General features: G+C 38.6%; 1 protein-coding gene across 4 annotated transcripts; it reads left to right on the top strand.

The window, feature by feature from the left end:
* The first annotated feature begins 7010 nt into the window (after positions 1-7010).
* Positions 7011-19233, top strand: LOC146390205 (uncharacterized). Of its 4 annotated transcripts, none has more exons than XM_084923240.1 (6): positions 7011-7057; positions 8306-8569; positions 9242-9496; positions 10191-10301; positions 13714-13785; positions 17117-19233. In XM_084923240.1, exons 1-6 carry the CDS (start codon positions 7027-7029, stop codon positions 17203-17205), a joined length of 822 nt encoding a protein of 273 aa, XP_084779366.1. In that variant the 5' UTR covers positions 7011-7026; the 3' UTR covers positions 17206-19233. The 4 variants fall into 4 exon arrangements, with proteins under 4 accessions (XP_084779366.1, XP_084779365.1, XP_084779364.1 ...); XM_084923239.1 differs by having other exon boundaries at positions 10188-10301; XM_084923238.1 differs by lacking the exon at positions 17117-19233 and having other exon boundaries at positions 13714-17100.
* Positions 19234-19896: the final 663 nt, after the last annotated feature.

Genomic DNA, 19896 nt, shown 5'->3' with positions numbered 1-19896 from the left:
ATCTGACCGTTTGTGTTAAAGGTTGAAGTCCACAACGGCCAGTGCAGGGAAGCAAAGCAGACGTTAAACTGAAGCGTGATAGGAAAATTTATTCAAACTTTCCGGTAGCGGCTTTCAGGGTGAACAGAGCTCTTTAAAGCCTCAACCGACTGTTGTTCTGATTTGATGCTGTGAAAAGAAAACTGAAAAAAATTCTTTTTGAAATCACAAATAATCACATGTAAAATGCTAAAAGCACATCAACAACAACTGTTAATGTTCACACATTAGATGGACTGTACTAGAGATGGACCGATCCGATATTACGTATCGGTATCAGTCCGATACTGACCCAAATTACTGGATCGGATATCGGCGAGAAATAAAAAATGTAATCCGATCCATTAAATATCAAAAAAGCACCTCACAAAACTTGCTACACGGCGTAACTCGGCTCATAACCTAGCACGTGGCAGCAGTATGCATCACGTGATAGAGCGGCTGTGTGTATTTGTAGCTTCGCTACCAAACCAGCATTTCATCTCCGAGGAAGTTATCCCAGAGATAAGTAAAGCAAGTGTGTAAGTTAATCTCTGAATGTTTGTAAAGCATTTTAGCGTTAAGCTTAACAACCGATATATGGAGCGACTGCCTCTCTCTCTCTCTCTCTCTCCTGCTGCTACTTCAATCCTGAAACTGCTTAATGATCAGCTGATCGGCTTTTCTGTCGCGAGTCCGTCTCTCTTCTTAGTTTTTGGCCCACTTCTCACCAGAAAGAGGAAACCAGCGGCTGAACAACAGCAGCACTATTAAGCTTGATAAGCTGTTGTTAGAATTTATTTAATATTACTTTCTACACCAGGATCTTTTTCTACGCAGCTGGTAACTGTGCAGGGGCGGATCTAGCAAAGTTTAGCCAGGGGGGCCGATAGGGCATGAACAGGGAAAAGGGGGCACAAAGACATACTTTTCTTTCTTATTCTCATTTAAAATGTCTAGCTTTTAATAAATAATTATCTGAATCTTACACCCAAAGTTTTAATCTGATGTAAAATATATAGTAGTCCTTTACTGTATATAGTAACTGTTAAGTCTAATATACCCTAGTAAGCTATACTACTTTTTCCTTTGGGAAGATACCATCTGTGCAGTCTGCAATTCTGTTGAAGAAAGATGTTGAATCTATTTAATTATTCTTGAAAAATAATTTATTTCTGTGCATTTTTCCCCCTGCATCAAATTAAATTTGATTACATCGATTAAGCATCATGAGGTGGAGGGTGGTTCCCTATTTTTTTTTGCTGGGAGTTTGCAACCCTATTAGTTAGGTTGCTTAATATTTCTGCTAAGTACTCTTTAAAATACCAGAATAGGAAGGATTGAGTAGGTTTAAGTTTATTAGATTGATTGGTTTTGCTGAACTATGAAATATTTTGGGCGCAGTGTATTTTTTACATACAGGTATAACAGAATAGCTTTAGTGTTGTTATTTATTTAAACTTGAGTGTAAACTTATACAAAATGCAGCAAGATATTAAAAAAACGTTTTATTGATTAAAAAATACACTATATCGGATTCATATCGGTATCGGCAGATATCCAAATTTATGATATCGGTATCGGTATCGGACATAAAAAAGTGGTATCGTGCCATCTCTAGACTGTACAGTTGATTCAGTCTGTCAGCAATAATACACCATGGGGTCATTTTGTACTGTGGAACTGCTGCGTAAACACAGTGCCTGCTTTGATCTTTCATTGTACTCGTAACAACAGAAAAACAGATGGACCATCTGGTGCGTGGACAGTTGGTGAAATTTAATCTTGAGTTCATTCAGACAAACCTGCTTCTTTGGAGCCTCCTGTTTGCAACATAGCAGTTGATTTTCCTTTAAATCAGCTGAATGTTCTTCTGGAAAATGTTTAAATTTGTGCTGTCGGTGTTCATCACGTTCATCACGTTAATACGACGTTAACGGCATATCCACATTAACATGGCCAACCCTATTAAATTTTTAAACACGTTCAACCCATCTGGAGCGCAGAATTGACAAACTTTGGAAAAAACTGCTAAAAATGCGCTGATAGAGACATTCAAGGGATTTTCACACTGCGCTCCAGATGGTTTAGTTGTTGATTGCGTTAGTCGTGACGTTAACACATCTAAGCCGCATTAAAGTGCTAATGCTAAGTAACCCCTTATACAGGTCGATCTGCGTTAACTCATCATAGATTTGCCACATTAACGCGGGTATGCCATTAACGTCGTATTAACGAGATTAACACTGACAGCACAAGTTTAAATCTCTAAATTGTTTAAGCGGCTGTCAAATTAGTCACATAATTCTTATATGATATTCTTAATACATGCTGTGGTATAAGTAAGGTGGAATTGAGCAGTGATTTATTATTTGATATAGAAACAACAATGTCTTCACTAAACCTCTCGCCCTCTACTTCACGTGTAAATAGATACCTTCTCTTTAGAGCTCATGCTGTTAGGCTGCTCATTTACTGCATCCATATGACAGAACAAGTCAACACCATAAAACGTGTCTAATGCAAAAGTTCATACATGCACACAGTGACAGCTGTTCTCTCAGGCACATTGATAATATAGAAATGAGAGGAAATCGCCAATGGATTCAATGGACATGACAACTGCATTTGTTCTCCCTGACCGAGAAACACAAGTGATTCCAAATGCTGGGCCAACAGCCCCCTGTTGGACCATAGAGGTACTGCAGGTTTGTGTGGAATTACAGACCAGGGGAATTTTTAGTCTTGAAAGCATGTATGATTCATGTGTCTGGCTGTGATGATGTCTCCAGCTCAAAAGCATTTAATGGTAAAATGAGACATGAGCTTTATTGTCTGATTTTGGTGCTTGCTGAATAGATAAGAGGCACAGCTGCAACCACAACAGAAAAGCTCAATCCTAAGGCCTCCACCACATAGGGACTGGGTGGAGACTGCTTGGAAACCACCAGTCTATATGGAAAAGTGATCATTCCCAGACTAGTTAGGCATGGTTGATGGAGTCTGCTTGCTGTTTGTAGGTGAAATTAGCTGTAAAGTTGATTCCACACTGAACGCCTCCTTTGTGATTGATTTGGAAATCCTCACCTTGGAAATAAAAGTCTCATATTGTAAAAATGTGTTGATATAACTTTTGCTTCAATAAGGAGAGATCATTAGAAGTAATTAAACATAATGAAAGACGACTGGACTCGAGTAATGATGTCGTATTGAGTCTTACAGCGTGGGAGAGTGGGAATGATGGAAAGAATATACTAACAGAGAAACGCCTGGGGAAGCAGACCGATGAGAGAACATGATCTCCTTCTAATCTTCTGTACTGAACACATGCATAAACGTTATTTAGGAGGTGAATGCTTTTCAAGTTTCATTAAAAAAACAAATCAGCATCTTCCATACAAAATCCAGCAACCATAGCATCTGCTAGCTACTTTAACAATTGCAAGGAGGTTTTTAGTGCAGACCAGTTTCCCGGAGTGATATCCAGCAATCGGGTGTAATGGATTTTACGAGTAATGACTCATGACTAGCCAGCACAAAATCTGGAAATACTCGGATATTTGGCCTTCCTGGCAGAACAAAAAAACATCATTAAAAATGGTGACATGCCATTAGTTAGAGGAAATTATTGGCACGGCTTTTAGCTTTACCAGAAACAATGTTTTGAGGATAAATTCACTGGAAGAGAAGAGCGGAAAATGCAAACATTTGTCTGCTCACTTCTCAGCACAAATGCTCTGAAGAATAACATCCGGTCCCTTCTTATGTTTCTGATTGGATATGATGGACAAAAGCACTGTTTGTTATTTTCATTCTAATGTGGACTATCAGTGGCCGTCCATCTGTGCCAATAGATCCACCTTTGTGCTCATTAACCATTCAAAATGTGATCATGATGCACCATGTTACAAAGTCAGCAGCACACTAAAGTTAGGCTACATTAGAGTGCAGTTGTTTTTTCCATAAACTCTGCTTTTCACAGATCACACAATTATTCTTGGCTCATGAACCATACATCACGAAGGATCACATGCTCCATCACCTTCTGATGGGGAGACAAAGGATGGAAAAGTAACATCAGAGATTTTGGGAAAACTCCCAAATCATTCAGGCGACCCAACCACCAGCAGCAGTTTCAGCAAGACTCAACAAGCCTAAGAATCTTTGCACAGAAGCAACTCAGCCATAGTGATGAGTGAAAGCTGTGTTTTATGTGGTTGATAAATGTGCTGTATGAATGTGTGTGTGAATGAGGCTTGTAGTAGACGGTCTTTTGAGGGCTCAATTAGGTACAAACACAGAGAAGATTCATGGATGTAGTTAGGGCTGCTCGATTATGGCAAAAATGATAATCACGAATTACTTCCAGGCTGGACTACTGTAATTCATTATTATCAGGATGTCCAAAAAACTCACTGAAAAGCCTTCAGCTAATCCAAAATGCTGCAGCAAGAGTCCTGACAGGGACTAGAAAGAGACAGCATATTTCTCCTGTTTTGGCTTCCCTTCATTGGCTTCCTGTTAAATCCAGAATTGAATTCAAAATCCTGCTCCTCACATACAAGGTCTTAAATAATCAGGCCCCGTCTTATCTTAATGACCTTGTAGTACCATATCACCCTATTAGAGCACTTCGCTCTCGCTCTGCAGGCCTACTTGTTGTTCCTAGAGTATTTAAAAGTAGAATGGGAGGCAGAGCCTTCAGTTTTCAGGCCCCTCTTCTGTGGAACCAGCTTCCAGTTTGGATTCAGGAGACAGAAACTATCTCTACTTTTAAGATTAGGCTTAAAACTTTCCTTTTTGCTAAAGCATATAATTAGGGCTGGACCAGGTGACCCTGAATCCTCCCTTAGTTATGCTGCAATAGACGTAGGCTGCCAGGGATTCCCATGATGCATTGAGTTTTTCCTTTCCAGTCACCTTTCTCACTCACTATGTGTTAATAGACCTCTCTGCATTGAATCATATCTGTTATTAATCTCTGTCTCTCTTCCACAGCATGTCTTTTATCCTGTCTTCCTTCTCTCACCCCAACCGGTCGCAGCAGATGGCCCCGCCCCTCCCTGAGCCTGGTTCTGCCGGAGGTTTCTTCCTGTTAAAAGGGAGTTTTTCCTTCCCACTGTCGCCAAAGTGCTTGCTCATAGGGGGTCATATGATTGTTGGGTTTTTCTCTGTATCTATGAAGCGCCTTGAGGCGACTTTTGTTGTGATTTGGCGCTATATAAATAAAATTGAATTGAATTGAATTGAATTTTCACTGAAATTGAGATCTCGATTATTTGACGATATTTATTTCTATTTTATCTATTTTACAGGAGTATGAAACATCAGACATCTCTATGAAGGTGAGCTGTTCTACTAAAAGTGCTTTCAGCAGAATACCAGCACCTTTGGTGAACTGCAGCCATGCTGGCAACTGTGACATCCTGATAGTTTTGATGTGCAAGCAGCTCTGAAGCAGTGCTGAGTTAGCAAATAATGGCACAGCTCCTGTGATGAAGTGATAAAAATGTGCAGCTGCACTCTTGAAAGAGAGAACATCAGTCTGAACCTGACACAGTGCATCGATCACTGATTACAGCCCGCAGTCTACGATCAGGAGACAAAGACTCATTTTCACATATTTGCATCGTGGTTTGAGGGTTTTTGTGTTGCATTTGAGTTTCAGGCTTTTCCGATTCTCTGTTACAAATTTGTGTAACATTGAACTTTAGTTTCAGGTTCATTATTTTAATTCTTGTTCCTGATTAGTTTTAAATGGAGTTTGGGTGCAGAGGAGTGATAATGGATAGAGAAGATTCATGGATGCTGTGAAGAAGGACACACAGTGTGACAGAGGACGATGGCAGGGATAACCAAAAAGAAGATAGAGAAGAAGAGCCAGCATCTTCACTTCCAGACTCTGAGTCGGCCTCCTTTTAGCCCATCTCCCCAGTTCATGACATAGGCTGTCATCTCTCCTTGCCCACTGCCGGCATGCCACAACCTCTCCACCATCTTAGCCTGGCCCTGAACGTGTGGAGGCCTGCTGTTCCCGAGCCCATTGGTGCCGACTCAGCATCTGTTGCTGTGCAGCCTTAGCATGAGATAAGCACAGGGCCTGCTTCTCTGCTCCGCCCCGACATCCCGCTGCTCTTTGAAGCATCAGCAGTCAGGGCCTCTGAACTTTTACATGTTTAAACTTTTGAATTCCGGTTTGTTTTTTGTTTTATCCTGTTTGAATTCACTGTTTCTTCTAGTGTTTTTAGTTCCCTCTGTGACTAAGTACTTTTACCATGAGGTATCATGTCTTCTCCAGTGTTAGATGTTTATTTCCTGTTCCACTTTAGAGGTTAGTCTTCTTTCATGTCTTACGTTAGTTTTTCCGCGTTCCTTATGATCTTCTGCTCCTGATTTTGATCTGTGTGTAATTATTCTAACTTGTGTCTCATTCACCTCCAGTCATTCCCTAATTAGTCCTTGGTGTTTATATATGTCCCACTGTTCACTTTCTATGATCTGTTGCTGTGTATGTTTAATCCTTGCACATCTTTGTGGGTTTCCATCTGAAATGGCTCTTGACACTAAATTTAATCAAAAACTAACAATTATCCAACAAAAAACAAACAAAAATAAAATACATTTATGGTCCAGTTGATTTTTATCCATTAAAGAAAATTTTAAAAATCACTTCCCTTCAGTTTTCTTCACAAATCACATTTGGATGAGCTCTTGGTTATCACGTGACTAGATGCGTTTGGCACATATTTATTCAAACCATGTTCAAAGAGTAAAGGCAGGACAGAACAAACACACAACAAAGCAAAACAGGACCACGTTCACATATTTACACACACTTTGACATTTGAGGTGTCAGAAAAAGACACATCCTGCACAAACAAGTTTTTAACACATTTAGAACAGGAGATGATTACGGCAGGAAGCTGTGGTCACTGTGACGTTAACAAAAAGTAGAAAGCATGCGGCACCCCCCAGGTTTATCAGCCTGTCTGTCAGTGCACCAGCAGCATGGAGATAGCAACACTGTGTGCTGTTATTGGTGAGTAAAAGTGTGTTGGAGCGCTCTCATTTAGTGCAAAAGCACTAACTGTCTTCTTCTTTATGAGCAGAATCTATATGTATGTGTTATATATGTTATATGTTATGTATATTACATGTTATATTATACATTATATTTTTCAATGGCTCATAAATGTTACTCTGCATATCATAAATTTTCAGTTATCTTGTTGTTACAACCAGAATTTATCAATTAAAGATGCACTCATTGTTGTCTTGAAGCTGCCATGTAATTACAAGGTTGCTACAAGTAACAGCAAATGATTGTTGTACTGTTTAGTAACGGCTCAGTAACTTACTGCATGTAACTACTAAGTAATTGCCAGAATTACAAAGTGTATTTAGGTTTTTCTTGACCGCTCATTTTAGTTTCGGAGCTGATTGCTTGTCTCAGTTTAGATTTGATCACATGAAGTATTATTATTTCAAAGGTTGTGTGGGTAAGTATTTGTCAGGGTCAAAAATTTTAAAGTTCAGAAAAACAATTACAATACAAAACTGTGATTTTTGAATGCAGGCGAGTCACAGTCATGCACACGCAATGCACACAAATAATCTCAGTAAACCTGCACGTCAAAGCCTATTTAGGCTGGTTGCCATGGCAAATTTGTCCAAAAAAGCTTAAGTTTGAAAACATTTCACATGTATTTTTCTAAATTTTAAAATTATTTTTTAAGCACACAATATCATTCTGTTGGTTTCTTTGTTTTGTTAAAGTTTAATTTCCTTTTTTCAAAATTTCTGTTACCTATTTTTTTTCCCATATTTAATTTCATTTGTTGTTGTTGTTTCTTTTGGGACAAAATGTAAAAAAAACTCATAACTAATAAAAATCAAAAGTCAGAATTTTATTGTTAAAGATTAAGGGCAGTCTGTCTTTGCTATCATGTGTTCCCACTAACGGCATTTAGTTTGATGTGTTGCTCCTCTATCTGAGATCGTGGGTGGCACATGAAGCTTCGATTGCATCCAGTCTACGTTTGCTACTGTAGCTCGCTGCAGCCGCTAACTGCATCACATTGTAAACAGGTAGCCATTCTGCCTTAGGCCGGGGTTTCATTACAGCCACATGCTAAACAGACACATTTTAATCCAAATAACATCCGTAGTGAAACAGCATCTAAAGCAGGCGTCTATGCATCGCCCAGCATTTCATGGTCGCTCCTTTCTGCAAGCGCATTAACAACATAAACTTAAGTTTGCCATCATTTCTCTTTTTGTTTTGCAGCTTCACTCAGAGTCGTTCCTAACAGATCCCAGTTCTTCCAGTATGAGTCCGTCTCCATGAGCTGTGGAGAGCAGGAAAACTCTTCAGAGTGGATAGTTAAGAGGAACACGTCCTTATACATAAACACAACATGTCCCTCATCCTCAAATGGAACAAATGTATCTCATTGCAACATCAGTGATCTTTATCCAACAGACAGTGGAGTTTACTGGTGTGAGTCTGCAACGGGAGAGTGTTTTGATGCCATCAACATCACTGTCACAGGTGAGCTTTGATCAACAAATCATGAGTTGTAGCCAGTAATGACTCAAAGTACCTGAAAAGCTTCTACACGTTTACAAATAACATCATCGTGAAGAAGCAGCTCTTTTTGTGCCAAGTAAGCAGTGATGGTCTGCAAAAAGTAAACAGGATGTTTTAACTCACCACAAAAACCACAACATTCACCATCTGAAGTTTGATCGTGTCCCACTGTAATCATATAAATTTTATTTAACTCATGAACTATTCTACACAGGCTTCAACTGACTCCAGTTATTTGCTGCAATGCCATATGCTGCTTCTGATATGTGAAGCATTTGGGTAAAAGGTTTGGTTCACATTCACATGTTTTTATACATTTTTTTTTTATTTGGATTTTCCAAACCTTTAACAGAAAAAAAATAGGGGTAAGGACAGGTGATAACAGATATCTGTTTTAAGAGCACAGGTCACCGTTTACAAATGCAGATAAATGAAAATCTCCACATGGATTGGTTATCTGCAAAATACCCAATCAAGTCTTGCTTACAAAAAATAAATAAAGAAAGAAAGAAAATAGAATAAAGAAAACAAATAAAAAAAAAAACCCAACAACTGGTAGATAGAACAAGGATTGCATCAGAAACATAACCCAATGCTGCAAGGGGAGTCTGAACTAAAAGTTTTATGTTTCAGCTGGTTCTGTGATCCTGGAAGGTCCTGCCCATCCTGTGATGGAGGGAGACACTGTAACTCTGCACTGTAGACACAATGCAGACTCATCCTCCAATTTCACTTCTACTTTCTATAAAAATGATGATATTATTGGGAGCAGCTCTACAGGAAACCTGACCATCCACGAAGTTTCCAAATCAAATGAAGGCCTCTACAAGTGTAACATCACTGGAGTTGGAGAATCACCAGACAGCTTGCTGGTGGTTGTTTCTGCAGGTGAGCAGAAAACATAAAGAGTTATAACATCCTACTGTGAGCACGATGGATTCATACTAGAAGCCAGATATGGTTGTTTTACATGACAAAGTTCTACTTTTGTGCTTCTAATCTTTCTATTGTAATTCATTTTAAAGTGGGAGGGTGTTACCTGGGAGGGATGCTATTATGCATTTTTGTGCAACCACCAAAATATGGTTATTTTTCCAATTTTACCCAGTAAGTATTGATCAAATCTGAACATAAGTACATCCAGACACCTTACCCACACAACATTAGTTTAGTTTGGTTAAAAAGTGTAAAGGTAGGACTTTTCCTTCTTCAACTGTTCATTCAGTTCCAAAACATGCACAAGTTTTAAAGACCTGAATCCCCCTTTTTATGTTTGTCTTTATAAAAAATTGTTAGTTAGCAATCTTTAAGACTTGTTTAATAATGAGAGGAAAACTGCTGACTGAGTTCAAATGATGGATTTGTATCAACCACCAACCACTTGAATGTTTTTCTAAAGAAACTGTTTACTTTAAAGAACTATTACAACATCATGAGAAATGCACTTGTTTGATGTCCTACCTGAAGGGTAGATCCTGTGTGCTTTCAGCCCAGTTTAGCACAAAAAACCCTGCTGGACGTTTATACAAAGGCCTGTGGGTCTGCATTTAGGCCAATGTGTGGTCTTTTTGTTTTGAAGCAGGGAGTCCTGACTCGTCGCCTGATTCTCCCCCCCGAGTGATTCTTCCTGTGGTGGGTGTCTGCCTCATGCTGATTTTGCTGATGCTGCTCTGCCTCTGGAGGAGCCACAAAGGTCAGCATGTTTTGATGTAAATAAAAAAAAGAAATGACATTTTACATCCTGTTGCTACAATGTTACTTTCACTGTGTGTAGAATTCCTTTCTCTTGGTCGCGGTTAAAAAAAACATCCCCCAAGAAAAAAACTAAAATCTGCTGCACTCACATGAGAGTCCGGTCCTACCTCCTCCTACTCTGTTCATTTCATAAAGGCAACACTACAGATACATCCAGGTCATTTCAATCAAACCTTCTTAATCCTGTAACCCTGACACTTTTTGAGCAGTCAGCCTTTGATTTCTCCAAACATTCCTGTGACTGTTTGGATTGTTTGACTGTAGAGAGACATTTAACGATTCGTCATCTGCATAAGTGTGGTGGCTAATACTATGAATACATCAACAATCTGCTCGAGATAGCATATCTGTAGAAAACAGCGGGACAAAGATAGAGACCTGACGAATACTGTGAACAAAATCTGGAACAGAGGACGCAGGGGTGAGCAATTCATTTTCCAAATGGACACAAACAAGCTGAACCCGGTTCTGCTCAGTATTATATCTTTATAACTGGTGGTGATAAGAGTTGGGATCGCAGCACATGGTCACTCCTCCTTCAGCCTTGTTCTGTTGGCGTTTTCTTCCTGTTGAAAGGGAGTTTTTTTTCTTGCCACAGTTGCAAGTGTTTACTGATAGTGGGACTCATTTAACTGTTGAATAGTGTAGACTCGTCTTTACCTTACGACATGAAGTGCCTTTATGTGCCTGTTGTTTGTTTTTGATGCTATAAAAATAAACCTTAATTTAACTGAAAATTAATAAATGCTGGCATAGTGATTTGCACTGTTGCCTCACAGCAAAAAGGTCCTGAGTTTGAGTCCACCAGCTGGCCAGGGCCTTTCTGGGTACGCCAGCTTCCTCACGCAGTCCAAAGACATGCAGTTAGGTTAAATGGCAATTCTCAATTGCCAGTTAATTGTGAACTGCCCATGTAAATACCAATCTGGTTGTGTTAGCTCTGTTCAGGGTGTACTCTGCCCCGCAACCCTAACAGGGATAAGTGGAAGGAAATGGATAGATTGTGGCCACCGTTCTCTAGATGAACTACTGTGACAGATCCTCTAATCTCAGCCCAGATTTCCCCATTGTGCAGGAGATCAGAATAACCAAATGTCTCAAAAGTAGCTTTCAAATCATTATCAGGTCACCTTTGTCACCTGATCAAAAGTAGTTAATGAGAAACCACTAATGCTGTGCAACACATGAAATCAATAAGATATCCATCAGGAAGTCAAGGCTGGGCAGGTTCTCTGTGGAACATCTACTGTTTACATCAGTATGGACACATACATATGCAGTTTCACTTTACTCAAAAGCTTCTTTAATGAATTTGGTGATGTTACATTGAACGACTTGTTAATAGTGAGTTTCTCTGCATTATGCATTTGTGGTTGAAGTGATGATGCATTCACTGTTCACTTCTCTATTCATTGTAACTCTTAAAGCGTTGTTTCTTTCATCAATGATATTTGACTGCATTTGTGTGCCTACAATACTGAACTGTTGAAAAGGTTAACTCATGCATCATAAAACTGCATTTTAAGCATAGTTATGGCCTTTATAAGGAAGTAGCAAACAAAATCTGACTGTAGCTATGCATTGGTGACCTATAGGCACGTCAAAGCTACTATTATTGTGGTTGTGCATCATTGTGGTACTGTGTGCAAGAATTCTAAAATGAACGTAGCTACACAATCTTTACACTGCCACTTAGTTTTAACCAGTTAATACAAAACCAACACTAATAAACTGAACAAAAAGTGGAATAAACCTACAGAAACATAGAATACTAATAAAAATATCTAACTAATATCAGGTGATATCTGTAAATAATACTTGTATCTCTTAAATGGTGTAAGTGAAAAGGTTTACATGAAAAAATAAGAAATTATGTTTGGAAAAACCGAAAAAGGATCTATAAATAAAGTTACTGTTGTTGGCCAATCATTAGTTTCATGTTGTTCTTTGCACAGTTGTAAATCACCTGAATGGTTTCAGAGGTGGAACATTTACTCTCTGCAGATTGTTTTATTTTGAAAAAAAAATGATTCTCTGTGCTTTTCCTGTGGCCTACTCATCTGTTCTGTGCTGCTTGATCCTGCAACGTCTCTTTCAAAGCTCAGCAGAGAAGATTCAGAATCACACTTTGGCACATTCAAGCAGCGCCTTTAAATATTATCTGAGCCTAAATATAACACAGCAGGTTTATTGCTGGAGAGTCGAGTTCAAAAGTCATGAACAAACTGTGTCACGCAACAACTATCTGCATTCTTCACTGGGAGACACTATTGTGACGTAGTTTCTGAAACAATAGGAGTTCTTTATGACTCTGTTATTTATAGTTCATTCCTTCTCATGAGCAATCAGAGGGAACTCCTTTCTTGTTTACCAAACAAAGTAAACACTGAACAAACAGCGACAGCTCGTTCCTCTGGTCTTAGTAGATCTGTCCTCTCTTCCAGTCTAATCTTTCCCTGCTACAGTGATTTTTTTTAACCTTAAGTGTCAAAAGAATCCTGTTCACTTATTTTCAGCTGTGTGTTTACTTTATTACTAGTTCAGTTTTCTGGATTTACATGTTTGAATCCGACTGTTGTGTGAACCCATGAAAATTTGCAGATAAAGTGAACACAGCTGGAAACTGTGAGGAAACAGAACAATAACACAAGTAACTATACTGTAACATGTATTTTAATCATGAATGGCTCCTAAACATGTTAGCAATGAATAAGTTGATCATAAAATCATTGAGGTCAGGTGATAACTGTGGATGTGTCACTGGGAGTGGTAATGATACCATCTCAGTGTGTTAATGATAAAGGTGAGAGGTCATCCCTTCTTGTTTGTCGTCTTTACCTTACAATATAAAGCACCTTGAGATATAGATCCATCTATCCATCTATATCAACGTGCTTTATGTTGTAAGGCAAAGCCCATGCAAAACAGTTTTGCAAAAACTGGTCATAAACTCACTCAGGTCAGGTGATCACTCCCAGTGGATCTGTCACTGGGAATGTTAGTAATCCCATGTGACACAGTTTCATAATCATGGTTTACGTAACACGTCTGATGTCAGCAGAGGGATTCCGTCTTGCTTCACTATGCAGGGTAAACCCTGCAAACAAACACAGTTAACACTTTAATGATGGGTGTTGATTGGTGTTGACAGAGATCTGTTGCTGTTCTCACGTCACTGCTTTGTTTTCTTCGCACGTTCGTTCTTCAAAAATGTGACTCAGATTCTCAAATTCATTGTTTGCTTTGTTTCCAACAGCAGTTCTATGTTTCCTTCCACATTATTACTAAAACGCACTTATGTGGATTTGAGTCCAGCTGTTGTGTAACACGTGAACTGTTCTGTATTGCAGATAAAGTGAACCCTGCTGTCTCGTACACTGACATTACCGCCACACAGGAAGTGAAACCTCGTACTTTCAGAGGTAAGAACATAAAAACTCACTCACATACTCACAGTTCTCTCTTTTATTGCAGGCTTCTGTGTCTGACTGAATTTAAAGGCCTCTGTGATATAAAACTGTAAATAATGAGGATAAAAACAACCAGCGTTCACATGAGATTTTAAACTAAACAAAAAGCTGCACTAAACTTTAGTTCTCACAGCATAAACACTGTAAACTCACTCTGTCATTTCCTCCACTATGTACTGAAGACTGTGTGAAGTCATGTGCATGTTGTTGTTATCTGCCTAGAAACAGAAGACCTCTGCACTGTTACTGGTTAACTGGTTATCACCATAGTTACAACCATAATACTTTAGCACGTGCTCCAGACTCCGCCCTCTAGTTTTACTGTCAGTCAGCTCCTGCTGTTTCACTCAGAGACGTCCAATTGTATTTATTGTGATAAAACTGACATGCTCAGAGCTTTTATACTGAAGGAGTCGGCTGCTTTTTCTTTTACTCTGATGTAAACACAGACTGGAGAGGTGCTGTTTTATAGGCACCTATAAATGTTATATAACACTTGAGGCTTTTGTTTATGCTGTTGAAGAACTAACATCCTGTGGGTTAAAAAAAAAGGCATGCAGACTGAGCGTGGGAACCAAAAAACACAATAGTTAGATAATATATGGAAAACATGTAAGTATATTTATAAACAAACAAACAAACAAAAAAACAAACATGGTGTTTCCCTTATTGTTCACAATCTCATAAATGAAAATAAATGGCCTACAATCCTTCATATCCAAAGCCTGATGCTGTGTGTTGTGTTTCTCTTCTGTTATTGTCAAGAAAAGACACATTTCATAAAAATAGTCAGCAAATCTTAGAGACACTGTCCTGCTGCCACCAAAGGTTTGCATGAATAAAAAATGTAATTAACAGTCTTTAGTAAAAATATTTTGCCTGTCCTGTTTTATTGCAGGTCAAATATCAAGTTATATCAAGATATCAAGATTTTCACTTTGTGTCTGAACAGAATAAAATAGCTGCATCTTCACAAACTGAATCCTAATGTTACTGCTCATTCAGTGCCATCATTCTGCATTACTTGAAATGTATAAAACAATGAGAACACACACTGTCCACGCTCAGTTAACATGTGACAACTTAAAAATATATTATTTTTCCACAATGACCACACTCCTGTCTGTGGTACCATGGTGACCAGGACAAACCCAGTAACCAACTTAAACCACTGACATGGTGTTGTCATCAAACATGAAGGTAAATAAAACCCCAATGAGCTCAGCAACAGATCTGAAAAAGGGTGGGACAATGTTACATGACAGGCCCTGCAAAACATACATTAGGCTTTTACTGCTCCACATTACCTAACCAGACACGCCCACTGCAGACAAACACAACTAAGCTCTCTAAGGCAAGTGTCAGACTTATTAACAGAAAATCACGCAGAGTCTAACACAACATCCTCCTCGCCTTTTTCGAGCCATAAACTTTATGTTTTAACATTTTATTTTCAGTAGCACAAGAATTGTTGCTTCGGTGATCAGATGTGTTTGAGCAATAAAAAAATAAAACTGTTAATGATTAAGTTCAAGACATGTGAAACACAAGATTTCTGGATCATTTTCTACAGGTTCACAGCACCAACAGTTACAGGGAAATCCTATTCTTACGTTCAATACAAAAATCTAAACACCATAATTTGACTTTAAATTGTTATCAGTGGTAAATTGTACCTTTAGAAAAATCTATCACTGCAGATATTTTTATCTGCAGAAACAGGTAACATCCTGATATTAATGAGAAAAACCTGAGCCCTGGATTTTAATACACATCTGGTCTTTGAGAGCAGTGGTTGAGATGTGTAAGGCACATGTAGCCCTTTTCCTACTCGACTGGACGGGGCTCAAATCTACTCAGTTTCAGTGGTTTTCCATTACAACTAAGTAGCACCTAATCCACAACGGGTCTTTATAGCTGAAAATCCAGTGATGTCATTGTGACACAAACAACATGACAATCGAGGATGTTGTTCTTTTTTTTCATGAGAGAAAATGAATTTGCTCCAATTATAAGTTTTCACAGTTTCTTATCAAATGGTAACAATTTAAAATTAGTTTCACATGGTGCCATAGACCTCGGTCTCTCTGGCTCAGAGACAAAGGCTGCCACAGCCCGGCAGTAAACCCTTTTTATTGTGGGTCACAGAAACTGAATATTAGCAACATCTGATGCCTGATATCAGCTCATGTTTCTTCTTCTGCACCTCTCTGGACATCAGCCTTATATGGTATACTTTCTGCTCCGTCTGTGCCTTTTTGTCAGACACGAGGACTACTGTGTTGTCTAAAATGTCTATGCTAATCGGTGGCATGCAGTCTGTTGACTTTGACGTTTTCAGATCAACTCACATTGTAAATATTCACATTACTGGGAAACTGCCTTCATCCAGCTGCCGGTAAAAGTTCAACCAGTTAGAGTTATTGGTGCTGGCTGTTACACTCATTGTCACACTGCAATTCAATGAGCTCCAGCTGCAGTTGATACGGAGCATTATCAGGGTCGATGGAGTAGGGGGAAGAAGAAAAAATCAAAACGTGTCTTTTTCAATAGATGTAATATCCTGAAATCAATAAACTCCACAATACACAGTCCCATAGCTGTCACATTCCACGTCACTTGTGCAGTAATAATGTCCTGTGGAAAACTTTCTAGCACCTCATGCAGTGCTGGAAAAGCTGCAGCTTAGTTTCGAAGGCTCTGATGTGCACATAGAGCTGGTTTACCACCACATCCTTCCTTTTGTGCAATGGTTGTCCCATTTCAGCCACAAACTGCCCAATTTTCTTCCTCAGAGGACAAAAAACCCCAAATCCCTGTAGTGCAGGTCTCTCACTGATCATTCTTGTGACATATTACATCTCCATACTCAGCTTGATGGTCGAGCAGGGACTGCTGAAACTGGCTGTGGTACAGGACTTTGGAACAAATTGACTGAATGGTCTGAACAGAGAACAGAACTTGCTGGTGAATCATACAGTGAAGTTTAATAAGGGTGCCTCCTTCTTCCTTTTGGTCCAAATTGAGATGAAAGCATCACACAGATGCTTTAGACACAAACAAACACTGCATTGTTGTCTAGAAGCAGAGATCATTGCCGCCTCCATGTAAAAGACTTCACACAGAGAAGCAGAAATCCCCCACCACATCCGTGTCATTACTTTTAACACCTTTTGAAAGATGAGACTGACGCCAACCTTTCAGTATTAAATTAATTAAAAGGGAAAAAATGCTTTCACTGCTTTCAGTTTGAACATTTTCTGAACCTGTCCTCTCTCCACAGATATGAACTCTGAGGCGTCCTTCTACTCAACACTCAGTCTGGCAAACATGTGCCAGGAAACACCTAAAGACTCCAGATTAAGTGTTTAAGCTTTTTATTTATTTATTCTTTGTATTAACGTGAAGAAATGTTTGTGGAGATTTCAAAGAATTTTCTTCAGCAGCTAAAATTTCTTGACATTTCTTAAAATTTGCACAAATCTGTCATTTTGTCACTTTCGGTCAGTTCATATCTCTTTGCAGTTGGGTTGTATATGAAATAATTGTTGTGAGTCTTTGTTGGAGGTGTGTTTACTTCAGTCATGTTACATTTTCATTTTTTTATTGTTAAGAGTTTGTCTTTGTAGTGTCTTTGTCTTTCTTCGTCATTTTTTCCAGTGGCTTTGTAGATATCACTCTTATTTCTGTTTGTTACTTTGAAGCAACCACAAAGAGCTTGAGTAACTTTGAAGTTTTTTTGTAGTCCTAGTGGTTTTTTTGTTGGTTTGTTTTTTTGATTTTTAATATTTTCTGTCGAACATGTGATGTAATTTAGCAACATTGTACCAACTTTTTTCGATTTAAAGTTTTCTTTTTCTGATTTTATCTTTTTTTAGTCCATTCCTCTTTAGAGTAGCTGTTCATTGCTTTGCAGCTTAGGGCGTTTGCATCTCTTCATCGTCTTTTTTGTGTGTTCTTTAATACATCGAACACAACTTCTGGCTCAGAAGTTTTGCTGTAAGCAAACTTTCAGTTACCCAAAAGCAAAAATGTGAATGACTTGATTTGGAAATCAGTGCTTGTAATAGGCCTTGAACTTTCTGTTGCTACATGCAATGATTTTGTCTTGTTATGATAGTAATGTGATCTTAACGAACAATAAAACCACCAAACCCAAGATGTACAACAAAACCTTTTTGTTGTTTTCACAGAAGGAAGAACAGTTCATATCTTTGTTATCGATATCTCTCTGGGACTCTCCCTATTAGGCCAGAGTCTGGCTGTATCTTGTCTTCGAGCGGCTTTCTCTGTCTTTTTCTCAAGTAAAAGTCTTACTACATAAATAATGGATAACACAGATTACAGCTTGCACTGCAGATGAATTAATTTAAGCATAAGCAGTTTTGTGTTTTATAATGCTTTATTTATCTGTATTTTCTTATACTGTTTTTGTTGCAGCTCTAGTGTTCTGAAAGGTCATATAACACCAGTAAGGGGGAGACATACATACAGGTGGGACAATGAGTGAATCGGTGAAACTAAATTTTAGTATCACAACTAAAGGAAGGAAACCCTTAAGTTATTGTTAGTGTTTATGTCATGGTACCTGGGTCTGTGACCCAGGGTTTTGAGTTTTGTGAACGTTGAGGAATCTTCTAGTTTGTTATCCTTAGATTTCAGTTCCATGTTTTGTATATGTTGTCATTCAGGATTTTGTCAGTATGTGGTTAAATTTTCCCCGTCCTTTTGGGTCTAGTTTCTTGTGATTTGTGTGTCCCTGTGAAGTTAGTCTTGTCTCATGTTGTCCCTCCTCTGCCATGCCTGTTTATGAATGTCAAGTTCGGTCTCACTCCTGTGTCCATATATCGCGTGGCCAGAGATAGAGCCTTGAGGAACACCACAATCAAAATGTGCAACGGAGGAGCTTGTAGAGGAACTGCCTATGGACACAGAAGGTTTTTCATTTCAGAAATAAGAATACAACAATTATTATAGAGCATTATGATCTCTACAGGAGATCATAATGATTGACTGAAATGTGACATTCAAGTTTGAAAACGCTCAAATAAAATGGTGATCACAAAGCAAAACACTGCAAACATCTTCAAAATAAATCATATGAACATGTCTCCTTATATCTACAGTAGCACAAACATACTAGATCACACTCATTTCCCATTGCATTTTAGATATTTAATGTTTTTCCTTTCATGATAAAGAAAAAGCTGCTGTGAGTAAGAAAGAAATCTGTCAGCGCGACTCTTTGGACTTGCACTGTAAGAAATAAATGCAGTGATGAAATATTTAGAGTTTCACAATAGAAGAAAAGATAACATCTAGACAGGTGAGGTCTGAAAGTTTTTTTGTTGTTTTTTTTTAGAGAAGCTGAACCAAATGAATCTTTTCATTATCACTGGGGCAGCACACGGCTTTGTGTGATCAGTCATCTGTACAAGGACTGACCTTTGCCTGCTGTCGTAAATGCTGAACTTCTAACTATTCCGGCATGTTAGAAATGCATTGTTGGTATAATTACAGCCTTAGAAGAAAACAGACAACAAATAAAGGATTGACTGCAGTTGGATACGTATGGGCTCAAACTGTGGTCATAAATATTTTGTACTTGTAAATCAGGATTTGTATGTGTAAAAAGAATTTGTGTGGGCGTAAAAAAGATTTGTGTGTGGACGTAGCCAAAAAATACATGTGAAACTCAAGTTTCAAGGTTTTTGATCCTATTTTTCTTCCTTTCAGCTGATTGGTCAATGTCATGCCAATCACAAATTTAACTATCCAGTCAGAGAACAGATGGGTTTGGCTGTCGGAGGGGCGTTTTTTTGAACTGCAGGTCCATGAAGGGTAATACAGCTTGAAGCTGGAGGATCTCTATATAAATATCCGATAGAAGCTAGGTCCCCTAACTTTCAGCAGCTGTTGAAAGGATAAAGTTGTGGTATATCAGTGGTTAGAAATACCATTATTACTTTAGGATTAGTTTAACACAAAGTCAGGGCTGACCCGGGACCATTGCTGTGAGTCACAGTGAGCAGCATAAAGGTCCTTTCACATGGGACACAGGAT

The sequence above is a fragment of the Perissodus microlepis genome, chromosome 3 (assembly GCF_051167445.1).
Source record: "Perissodus microlepis isolate ML-2025 ecotype Zambia chromosome 3, ASM5116744v1, whole genome shotgun sequence".
Lineage (NCBI taxonomy): Eukaryota > Metazoa > Chordata > Actinopteri > Cichliformes > Cichlidae > Perissodus > Perissodus microlepis.
Note: the sequence above shows the minus strand (reverse complement) of the source record. Positions and strands in the feature narration are given on the sequence as shown.